At 43.6% G+C, this 12,536-nt stretch overlaps 1 protein-coding gene across 6 annotated transcripts in view; it reads left to right on the plus strand.

The window, feature by feature from the left end:
- TMTC1 (transmembrane O-mannosyltransferase targeting cadherins 1) overlaps positions 1–12,536 on the plus strand; it is a 227,093-nt gene that overhangs the window by 26,459 nt on the left and 188,098 nt on the right. For 4 of the 6 annotated variants that reach the window (XM_075940705.2, XM_075940711.2, XM_075940703.2 and 1 more), the window contains exon 5: positions 489–695. The exons of the other annotated variants lie outside the window; for them this stretch is intronic. In XM_075940705.2, the coding sequence (XP_075796820.2) occupies positions 489–695 (207 nt within the window). The remainder of the gene's footprint in view (positions 1–488; positions 696–12,536) is intronic. 6 annotated transcript variants of the gene reach the window in all.

The following is a 12,536-nucleotide window of genomic DNA, read 5'->3' on the forward strand; positions in this document are numbered from 1 at the left end:
CTGTCGACAGAAGGTGTTATCGCATCTAGGGTTGTGTCTAGACTACAGGGTTTTGTCGACAAAGCAGCTTGCTTTGTCAACAGAACTGAATGTAGTCTAGACGCTCTTTGTCGACAGAAGCTTTGTCGACAGTATCTGTTGACAAAACTTCTGTCGACAAAAGCCTGTAGTCTAGACGTACCTTAAGAAAGATTTGTACTAATTATATACCATGAGGTTCTTTTACATGTTTAACACTGTAGTTTATAATTGTTTGGTAGCTAAGAATCCATTTTTTCTGTCTCCATAATGGTGAAGTAAATGCCAGATCTTTGCATGTAAAACTGAAGGAAATGTCATTTATTGTATTAAGATAGCAGTTTGGGATAACTTTCCAATACTCCCTCTTTTAATCAAGTAAGCATGAAACAAAAGAACCATCTCTTAAAAGGCCTCTTTCCCCCTTCCTACCCCTTCCTTTTGTGCTTCTCAATTCAATAAATAATTAGGAGCAATGGAGGGGTGCATCAGAGGTTCCTGCGGCAGCCTGCGGCTTCTGCATCTGCTTCGCTGCAGATTCCTCCATCCAGCAGGGAGAATGGGAAGCACCGGTATGCTCACAAAGGGACCTGGAACTCATGCCACCCTGCCTCACCTGAAGTGCAACGGAGCAGCAGCCTTTCTGTCTCAAACAAAGCTGTATGGGCTATTCTTAGGTACAATACACCACAAGTGGTTTTGATTTCTTTTTCTTTTTTCCTCAACAGGTTGTTTTATATCTCAGTATATTTTTAATGACAAGAATCCCTTTACTTTCTTTTAAGCCTTTTTATGCAAAAACTAATAATTTTTGAGTGAGAAAAAACACTGTGCAGGAGCAGGGGGTAATAAACGAGTTCATTTCTGCTGCTTTAAATGAAAGGACTGATGGCATTTTACAGCAGAGAAGAATAGGTAATTTTTAAAAAGACCAGGCGTCAAAGAAAGGGCTTTGTCTCCCCCACCATTTTATGTGTTTGGATGAAGTACTTCTTTGTGTTTCTTATCCTTCCCTTCCTCTTCCAGAGGAAGAAGGTGGAGTTGTAATGTTGATTTGAGAGGGGAGGCACACATCCTTTTACTTGTGTGGTGGTGAGCGTGGGTACAGAGATTGAGCAGAACTGTCATATAAAAAACCTAACAATGAACTGCCAAATTTTGTCCTACCTTGTGCCCAAGAATTTGTTTACAGGTTGAACCTCTCTAGTCCAGAGCTCTCTGGTCCGAACATATCCGTAGTCCAGCATGATGTTTGGTTAGTCAGATGTCCACTTTTCATGGGTGAGGCCAAGTTTCCCAGGGTCCCATATAGTTTGTTTACAGCCACCAGTTCTGGCTCTCATTTCTGTAATATAATTTGCCCCTAAATGTCCTCTAAGAGCCCAGTAAGCAGTGGAAGTGTGAGTAATGCTGCTAGACAATACTGACCTTTCGTGGCCTGGAAAATTCTCTGGTTCAGAACTGGCCAGGTCCTAAGGGTTTTGGACTAGAGAGGTTCAACCTGTGTATATAACCTTGGCAGAATTCTTTTTTATTTTTTTTTATAATTTCAAAAATACCATCGGTTTTATTTGTAGGCATTAAAAATTATCTACTTAATTTTGTCAAACTGAACATTTATTGGGGTGGAGCTCAGGCAATAATTTAGGTAATGACCAGGACATGCTGAGATTCACAAAGTTTCAGCATTATAACTGTTAAAATACACATTGTCAATGTCACATTTCCTCATGTACAAAAGATCCCTAATCAGAGGCTAATAACTTTTCAAGCAGCATTTTCTTTCTTAGCTGATCTGTAGATTTTGATTATTACTAACTGAAATTTTTTTTTCATTGGTTTGTGGATGTGTATATATGTTGTGTGGTTCAATTTATTTTAGATCCCAAGAAAACCAGGACACTCCACGGAGACTTAGCCACTTTCTTATTTATTGCAAGTTTTAAGCATTTAACATAGTTGTTTAAATTTCACAAGCCTTAAAAACAATTACTATGCAATTTAAACCTTAAATACTATAAATTCTAAAGCAATTAATTCAGCACAAAGCAATGCAAAAGCAATTAATAGAAGATCTACTATAATAAAGCTTACCCATATGCTATCTACAGTACCAGGCAGGAGGTCATGGTTCCTGGTCACCAGTGTGAAGGGCCTATTTACTTCTTGTTACATCGAGCAGGAACTGCGGGTCAATCCTGCTCATTCCCTCCCATCGATTCTTCTTACTAAGCCCATTTTATAGTAAAGCGAGATTTGGTCGTTCTAATAATATTTACCAATTGAGTATGTTGGGTACCTAAAATGCCCAATGCCTCTATTTGGAATACATCCTGCTACTCAGGATGTTGCAAAAACTACGTGTGTAGGTAACAGTTTTATGGCTGCATCTGTAATTTTTGCTTATCAGAAACAGAAGTACCTGTACAAGGATGCTTGTCGTGTGTTCTTTGACGTGGTCTTGCTGTACCAGGCTTAATCTGCATTGTTATGCAAAGCATTCCTTCTTCTCAAAGCTTCTCCCTCAACCTTGCCTGCGTGCTTATGTGCACCAGACTTGAGACAGGCCTGGGTTTGGCTTGTTAGAGATCTGGACTGTAAGGCAGACATCACCGTCTATTGTCGAGGCAGGGACACCCAGCCTCCCCTAAAAACAGTAACACTGACCTTCACAGGCATTTAACAAAGAATCTAATCCTTCTAAGCCAATTTATGCATAGCGAAAGCAGAGGTGGTGGAATAATGGAACAATTTTATATCCAGCACTAAGTGAGGTGGTCAGTGTACTCCCAAGGATCACCTCAGCAAGATAAGCAGTTCCCTTTAAAGATGAACCGCACTCTGATATAAGCCAAGTCTGACAGCCTTTCAGTGGCAGTGACTAAGAGGGTAAAGCAAGGCACACCTCAACGTCCTCTCTTAAATACTTAAGTTTGTCATTTTCTAAATTGTTCCTGTCTCCAGTAGCATCTAAAAGCTTCTTTAATGGCTTTCCCTCCTTAGCAGGTTACTGATGCTGCCTGGTTGTAGTTATTTGCAGGTGTTATTACAGACTGCATCTCTGGTTTTAAGAAAAATGTAGAGGAGGTAACATAGTAATGTTTGTTTACAGGCACATGAAACTCTAAAGCTGAAAATGGGAATAATTAGAGAGCCAGTCAGTGCTTTACTTCCAAATGAATTTTTTCCTGAATACAGTTGTCTGAAGTGTGTCCCCCATCCCCGACTGAACACATTATGACTTCTGCAGTACCTTTTAACTGCAGTTTTCTAAGGCAAAATAGCTTTTTTAAAAGTGTGCTATAAAAAGAAGCTGCTTTTAGAAGCAGTATGTTGTGATTCTTTTTTAAATTGCAAAATAGTCAATGTGCCTTAAAATGGAAGGAGAGAACAATTTGCAATTTATTCTTTTAATTAGGGATGTTAAAATGCAGGTGACTTGGTAACTGTGTAACAGCTGAAAATTTTAGTTGTTATGCAGTTACATGTGAGGCGGCAGCCAGCTCCTCAGGAGCCAGCTTTTAAGCCAGCTCCTGGCACGTGCCAATGACTGTCGCACACTGCTACCTGTGATAGAGGCAACTGGGCAGCAGGTGGCTTCTCAGGAGCTGGACTGGGAGCCGTGTGTAACCATTAACCAGTAAGCTTGTGCTTATCAGTTACCTGTTTAAAGGGCTACACCCTTACATTCCTACTTTGAATCAAAGCACACAATTTTCAGAAGAGCCTCGGTGACCTTGCCACCTGAGTGCCATCCAAAATCAATGGGCATTAGGCTGTTTTTGAAATAGTAACCGAGGGCTTTATAAGGCTTTCTGATAGTACAGGTTGTACCTCCTTTGTCCTGCACCTTCGGGACTTGCGTGATCCCGAGCCAGGGAATTTGCTGGAGCAGGGAAGTCAATGCTGTATGGGCTCTGCTCTCTCCATAGTGCAGCAGAAGCGGGGAAGCTCAGCTCTCCCCAACCCCTGGCTTCACTGCAGCCTGGGGCTCCCCTGTCCCTGCAGTGGCCGGGAACTCCTCTGCAGTCCAGAGTTCCTCTGCCTGGCGTCTCTGCACTCCCCCCAGCACTCTTCTGCCACCTGGGGCTTTGTGCTGCACCAGGCAGCTTGCTGCTGCTCAGTGGGCTTCATCCAGCAGGCCTGCTGCTGCTCAGGGAGCTCCATGCTCCTCCTGGCAGTTCTGTGCTCTGCTCCCCAGCACTTCCGCTATGGAGCAGGGGGCTCTGCGTTTTCCCCGGTGACAGAGAGCTCTGCTCTGCCCGCCCCCCAGAGACCACGGGCTTTGCGTTCCTCCCAGTGACTCTGCTGCCCCCGGTGCTCCATCTCGGCTCCCTAATTTGGCAACGCTCTTGGCCCCAGCCCAACAGCTTATCCTGGTGAGTGCTCACATGGATGATGCTGGACCAGGGATGTTGCTGGACAAGGGAAGCCCGGATTAGGGCGTTTTAACATCAAGGGCCAGACAGACTCTTCTAGCAGATAGTCCTACATCAGATCATGTGCCGCCTCTGGTCCTCTCTGCAGCTTCTGTGCAAGCAATATTTCATAATTATGAAATGACCCCTGGCAACAGGACACTATTAGAAGCTTATGTCTGGCTGTCAGCAATATAGTGATCGTGTTAGCTGTACTCATTAATTGTATAGTCCACAATGATGTATTGTTATATTTTAATTACAAATTCCATGTCTTAATAGCAAAAAGAGACTCCCAGAGCATGTGATCATAAGAGGGGTGAGGGAAATATTATCAGGTCAGGTGACGAGACAGTCTTGGCCTTTGTGTCCTATAATATCCCTCATTGCCAGTTGTAATTGCCTGAAACACTCTGCTTGGATTATTAGTGTCTTACTGTTTGAAAATGATCTGTAAGTGTGTGTGTGTGGGGAGGGGGAGGGGAAAGTTCTGTGTATTTGTGGTGTAGTAGTGTGCAGAGGCCCCATTCTGAATTGGGAGTCCCTATGGATAGGTCCCTACCAATTTCATGGCTAAGAAAATGTCATGGACTGTGAAATCCGTCATCCTCCATGCAATCTGATCTCCCCTGCTGATTGGAGTACAGGGTTCCTAGCTGCTAATCTAGCCATTATAGGCAGAGAGAGGTGTTGTCCTTCCTCTGCATGGCTGCTCTTGGTGGGGAGATCAGACCCACCTCCAGAGGCAGCACAGAAATGAGAGTGATACCCAGTATTCCCTCTAATTTTTTTTCAATCCATGTGAAGAATAAATTTTGTGTACTGACACATGTGCGGATGTGCACCACCAGTAGAAATATGCTGCCAACTGGGAGCTCTGCTGATCCGCTGGGTGGCATTTGAATCTTTCCTGAATGGCCTCCCAGACACTCAGCTTACAGAGAACACTGGCCTGATAACGGTGTCAGCTGTCTGTTCACCTCTCTTCTCTTCCCCCCCACCTCCGGCTACTTCTGCCACAAGTGCCAATTTTGGGGCTTCCTCCTACAGCGGCTCCTGCTGGGCTGGCAGCTTTCACTCCCCCTGGCTGCAGCTGGAGCAGCCTGATCTCTGGACTTCGGTGTTGGTTCCAGGCACTGAGCTTGGGGGTTCTTTCCCTGGCAGCTCCTCTTGGGGATGGGGTTTGTGTTCCTGCTGGTTGCAGCTGGGGCAGCCTGGGATCAGGGCTTCTTCCTGCCTGCTGCTCAAGTCCAGCCTGGGACAGCCCAGGTTTGGGCCTCCCCTCCGCCACTCCAGCTGGGGCTTGGGGCTTCTGCTCCCTCCCACTTCAGCTGGGACTTTGGGTAGCCCAGGCTTGGAACTTCTACCTCTTCCCTCAAGGCAGCTAAGCTCAGAGCTTTGGCCCTGCTGTGCTTGCCAGGGCTCAAGGCTTTTGCGCCCCTTCTCCCCACGACTGCCGCTCTAGCAAGGTATCAGGGCAACGTAGGCTCAGGCCCTGAATTCCCACTTTCAGCCAGGGCTTGGGGCTTCTGCCTCTCTCCCGCTGCTCGAGCTGATGATCAGGGCAGTCGGGACTCAGGGTTTCCATGCCCCTCACCCTCTGCCACAATTCCAGCTGTAAAGTAATGCACATTGGAAAAAATAATCCCAACTACATACATACAATATGATGGGGACTAATTTAGCTACAACTGCTCAAGAGTGATCTTGGAGTTATTGTGGACCATTCTCGGTGTGCAGTGGCAGTCAAAAAATCAAACAGAATGTTAGGAATCATTAAACAAGGATAGAGAATAAGACGGAGACTATCTTATTGTCTCTATATAAAACTATGGTACACCCACTCTTGCATACTGTGTACAGATGTGATTGCCTCATCTGAAAAAAAGATATATTGGCATTGGAAAAGGCTCAGAAAAGGGCAACAAAATGATTAGGGGTATGGAAGGGGTCCCATATGAAGAAAGATTAAAAAGACTTGGACTTTTCAGCTTAGTCTCTTTTTTTCTAAGGGGGAATATGATAGAGGTCTATAAAATCATGACTGGTGTGGAAAAAGTGAATAAGGAAAAGTTATTTACATGTTCCCACAATGTAAGAACTAGGGGGTCACCAAATGAAATGAATAGGCAGCAGGTTTAAAACAAAGAACAGGAAATTTTTCTTCATGCAGTGCATGTCAACCTGTGGAACTCCTTGCCAGAGGATGTTGTGAAGACTAGGACTTTAACAGGGTTCACAAAAGAGCTAGGGTAAGTCCAGACTGCAGAGTATTTCTGGGATACCAGAGGTATCCCGGAAAAGCTCTGCTGCGTCCAAGGAATGCGTCTGCTTTTCTGAGCGAAATTTTGGAAAAGCAGACGTGTTTTTTTGGCATCCCTATAAACCTTGTTCTACGAGGAAGAAGGGATTTCCGAAAGAGGCTTTTTTTCCCAACATTTGGCCCAGTATAGATGGGCCAATTGTCAGAAAAGCCTATTTTGGAAGAAAAGCAGAAAAAGATACACAAATTGGGGTTCGCAATTTAGTATCTGTTTCCGATATAGCTTTGTAGTTCAGATAGCCCTAGATAAATTCAAGGAGATTAGGTCAATCAATGGCTGTTAACCAGGATGTGTAGGAATGGTGTCCCTGGACTATGTCTGGAAATGGATGATGAGAGGGATTATGTGAGGATTACCTGTTGTGGGCATTTGGCTTTGGCCCACTGTCGGCAGACAGGATATTGGGCTGGATGTACCTTTGGTCTGATCCAGTATGGCCATTCTTATAGGTAAACACTTAGTAAGACAATCTGTGCTGCTAAAAGCCTACAATTAAATTAATTAAATTTTATTTCTATTTGCTTTATGCTATAGATAGAAAGGGCTAAAGATATGTTCAACAAATGCATTATTTTAAAATGTATCTTTCCTCCCCACTTGCCACCAGGTTGCTCAAAATGTCCAGGCTTCCTTGTTTATGATCAGAGGCACTGACTGCACAAATAGCATATCTGAACTTTTTGCAAGGAGGATGCATTTTACATTTTTTTTTGCATAGAAATTGTTCCTTTAATTCTCTCCTGTTTGGAGAAGTCAGTAAAAATATATTTTGTCCACATTAGTAAAATTGTAGGTTGCTGTTTAATTTGTGCCCTACACTGACCCAGATTATCAACTGGTGTTAATTGATTTCGCTCCACTGAAGTCAGAGTTATGCTGATTTTTTTTCCCCTCACTGAAGTTTTGATCCTTTGAATGTTTCCCCTAAACCATGCAAGGAATTGTTACCCAACACACACATTCAGCTACTTAACTGATTCACTTGCAGGAGGAAGCTTGTGCACCTAAACGTGAGGAATTGATAGCGTTGTGTGAAGGACAGTAGCAGAATGGAAATGAATTCTTAAAGCAATCTTTCAACAAGTGTCCCAGTGTGACACACTGGGAATATGAAACCTGGCCGAGTAGGAGACACGTGATAATGGGTTGAAATGGAGGCCTTATGTGGCCCATTTGCTGGAGAGAGTGTTGTGGATTCACTGCTAGCTTTTGTGTGTGTTGCTGACCTAGACCAGTCAGTCTCTCTCCCAGCCCTTCAGTCACTGGACAGTTTGCTGCTAATGGCAACCAATCTGTGTTAAGGGAAGAGCTGATCCCATATAGCAGTTCCTGAAGGCCGAGAGAGTACTGTTCATGGTACCTCTTGTTAGGCATCCCTAATTAGCCAGTTCATTAAGCAGCCTTGACTTTTTTTTTTTTATGAGTCAGTATCTGTTGTAAGTAAAGGCTATTGTATGCGAATCATTAACATGACTATCCATGGTATCTTTCTGTCCCTAATCCATAGTGTAAATGGTCCCATGTACTAGAGAACTTGTAGAATGTAAGCTGATAGACTCCTTGTCGTCTGCCTAGACAATATAAACTTGCTTGTAATTGTGTTTTTGTTTTCAAGGGAGTGAAAGTTTGGTAATATTGCATTTATGGAAACTAGTTAATTCCTTCCTTGTCTTAAGTGGAAATGCACTGATTCCTAGTTCATCTTAGCACTGATCTTTCCTAAGACTGAACTACAAAATAAATTAGTGCAGTTGACCAATCTATACCGGTTCTGATCTGACCATTTCTAGAGCAGAGGAAAATAGAACTGTGAGGGAAAATACCAGGGTTTTTGATAAAGTTGAGGGTAAATGTTGCCAAGTGCCAGCTGCTTTAAGGGAAGGAGTGGTAGCAGTAAGAAACTGACTATAAAATTTGGTTAGACATTTTAGGGTTTGTTTATCTCAAGGTCATGAACACCTAGTAAGCACAGGTGACTTTACTACATATGATATTTGGCAGTCTAATGGGCTGCCCAAATACAGTCTTAGTATTGTCTTTGGACCTCACTCTTTCTACTTTTGTTTTCCCCTTTTAAAGTTTTGGGTCTGTCTTTTCCATCTATGTTTGACAGAAAAAGGATGGACAAATACCACCAATAATATCCCCATTTATTTATCCCTTTCTCTCCTTTGGCTTGTCTTCTTTTCTCATTTCTTTATTCTCTGTGTTGTCTTTTTTTTTATTTTGGCTTCAACCTTTCTTGAACTCCCACTATCCTTCCCTCCTCCACTTTATATGTTCCCCCAAAACATCCTTTTTTTGGAATACCTCCTCCTTTCCAGATGGGGGAGGACTCAATTTTTCTCTCTCTGCAGGGCAGCTGCAAAAGTCAAGCAGTAGTACTCTGCACAGAGAATGGATGCAGAGGGAGTCTGTCCACTATGTTAATTAACACCAGTTTCCTTCAGCTGCCTTTTTGACTGTTTTAAAGTGTTTCGGCACATAATGAATCAAGTCCTATGTAGATAACCATTTTAATGGAAAAACAGCCATGACTGAGTGACCGTTGCCAGCTTCCCTTTTTAGCTGGCTGTGTGTAAATGTGTAAAGCTCTCAGGAGCTGACATGCCATTGTGACCACTAACGATGTTCACTTATCTGCTGCTCATGATATAGCAAGCCTAGTAGATGAAATCCTTATAAGATATATTTATGTGGTAGATCTACTATGTCGAAGAACTTTGGGAGACTGCACTAGAGGAATCAGTGCAACATAATATACATGTTAGAGTATATTGAATCATAACGAATTCCCCCCATGTCCCTGATACACTGGTGCACATCTAATCATGAGCTTTCCCCTTTTCACCACTCTGATACATTACATGAGTAAGAGGCTGGTTTTCTTGACACCAGTGATACTCATTGGCGGTTGTGCACAATCAGTTTGGAACACTAAAGCCCTCATTCTCTGTTGTCTTGCACCTTCGTTAATTTTACATCCAGTGCAAAGCGAGTGTAAAATATTGCTAAATCAGAATGATGATGTTCACATCCACTTTGCATTCATTATGCACTGGAGTAAATGATTGCACCAGATTCAAGGCGGGGAGGGTCAGAATCTTTTTGTACCTCCCCACTACTGCATGGTGCTCTGTACACTTGGGATGCCTGTGTCTAGGATGCGCTAAATGCAGCGCTTAAAATCATATTGTTTCTTACGCCTCAATTTCTAATCTTGCTGCTGAATCTGGCTTCCTGCTATCATATTAGTAGATGAGGAATTATCTAGATCTGTTTATCATAAAGCTTATTGGAAATTATTCTAGTGCTTTAAGTGACTACATAAACTGAGCTATGTGGAAGAGAGCACAATACTTTGATATAAATCTTTTGTGTTTTTATTCAAAATTAGCGACACTGCCTTTCTAAAAAATAACAACATTTGAAAAAGGTGTAAAATGTGTCTGGTATATACTCGTCTATCATCTTTGGAGATTTTGCCCTTACCCCCAATTCTGGATTCATTCAGTGTAGGATAAAAGTAGTTGGTTATTTGTTATAAGTTTTACTATATATTAGTGAGATGACATAATACAAGATGAAACCAGCATACCCCAAACCTGCTTGTCTGAGAAGCCTGCCAGTCACAGTGAAAAATAAATGTGTTGCCATATTCCCAAAGCCATAACCCCTCCAGTATTAATAATTGACCATGTCTCTTTATCACAGTGAAAAGTGTTTACCTATTGTTACATATTAGAATCAATAAGATTAATGTAATTTATGGCTTCTCAGTCTGAGGTTTTGGTGGTCTGTAGAGAGCTGACCAGACACATAGTACTGGTCTTTCTCTTCCTTGTTTCCAGTTGTTAAAGCCTATTGAGTAGCATCTAAATTCCATGAAATACTTCTCCATATGAGCAACTTTTCTTTAATTGCTGTAGGTACATTACATGACCATGAATAGGGAGATGTCCATGAGACCGTGTATTAAATAGTGGCCACACTATGGAAAACATTGAAAATCCCTGTTTATAATTTTAAAAGATTTGAGGGAAAAATTGACACTGTGCCTTTGACAGCACTTAGCCTATAGCTAATTCCTGTGTTTTTCTGATATAGTCATCTGGTCTGGTTTATATGGGTCTTTCACACAACAGCAGGAGGAGAGGAAATTTATTTAAGCTGTGAAAAGCACAAAAAGTGTCCAAGGGAATTAGGCAGAAGTGTGGCACCTTGAAGTTATTTTTATGTATTTTTTTTTAAATGTGCACAGTAAGTTTCCCCCTTCCAAAGCTTCTCTTGCTCCCTTCCCTACCCCCCAGAATACATTTCATGCCTTGGGCCAGGCTAGGGTTCGGTTATCACTGAGGGGGCCATGGTTGGAGGTGCTGTCCAAATTAGGCTGGGCAATGCCATCCAGAGCTGGCAGGGAGGCTTAGGCAGGAGGACTTAACATGCTGAGCTAGTGGATCAGCTCCTGGGTCCCCCCTTCCCTTTCCAGTGGGCATAGTGGTCAGGGAGTGTATAGCTGGGGGAACCCCCTGGCCTCAGAAAGGCCTCTCTGTGAAGCCTGGCAAGGTTGGCTGGAGAGTAGCTGCTTCTGGCCAGAAGCCCAAAGGTGCAGTAGCTGACTGAGGGTTGGCAGTTTATAACCTAGAACCTCTGTACTCCCAGCCAGAAGCCACTGCTCTCCAGCCACCCAGGTCTGAAGGCAGCACCGCTGTCAGCAGCAGCCACGCAAAAGTAGCACCACTCATACTTCAGCAGTGCTGCCTTCTAGTTTGGTGCCTGGCAGGGCTGGTGACAGATTTCATTGGGCCCTGGTGTGTGTGTGTGTGTGTGTGTGTGTGTAAGGAGGGGGTGGGCTTGGCTCCAGGCCCTTTAGAAGGGACAGGGCCTTGGGTGTAAGGGGTGGGGCTGGCGTAGGCAGCCTTCAGCACCACCTGGACTACCTGTGCCTCCCCCACCCAGCCTTCAGCATCATCCAAGGCTCTGGCAGCAATTTAAAGGGCCTGGGACTCCAACTACTGCTGCCATAATAGTGGTGCTGGTGGCCTGGAACCCTGGGTCTTTTTAAATCTCCAGGGGTTAAGAATGATTTTTCTAGTCTGCACGGAAAAAAATTGTTTTATCATATTTTAGTGCAAAGCTTTGAGATTATGGAAAATACTGTTTAATTTAGGTAACTAAAGGTATGTCTACACTACCCCGCTAGTTCGAACTAGCGGGGTAATGTAGGCATACCGCAATTGCAAATGAAGCCTGGGATTTGAATTTCCCGGGCTTCATTTGCATAAGCCGGGTGCCGCCATTTTTAAATCCCGGCTGGTTCGAACCCCGTGCCACGCGGCTACACGCAGCACGAACTAGGTAGTTCGAACTAGGGTGCCTATTCCGAACTACCGTTACTCCTCATTCCACGAGGAGTAACGGTAGTTCGAACTAGGAAGCCTAGTTCGAACTACCTAGTTCGTGCCACGTGTAGCCACGCGGCACGGGGTTCGAACCAGCCGGGATTTAAAAATGGCGGCACCCGGCTTATGCAAATGAAGCCCGGGAAATTCAAATCCCGGGCTTCATTTGCAATTGCGGTATGCCTACATTACCCTCCTATTTCGAAATAGGAGGGTAGTGTAGACATACCCTGAGGGTACATCTACACAGCAGCAGCATTTCAGAATAACCTGACGTTATTCTGAAATAACATAGTGTGTGTCTACACTACAAGTCTTTATTTCGAATTAATGTCAGGCTGGAGGACTTCTTACTAACTCATGGTAACCCTTAT

Source organism: Pelodiscus sinensis, chromosome 1 (assembly GCF_052426305.1).
Source record: "Pelodiscus sinensis isolate ZL-2025 chromosome 1, ASM5242630v1, whole genome shotgun sequence".
Classification (NCBI taxonomy): Eukaryota; Metazoa; Chordata; order Testudines; family Trionychidae; genus Pelodiscus; species Pelodiscus sinensis.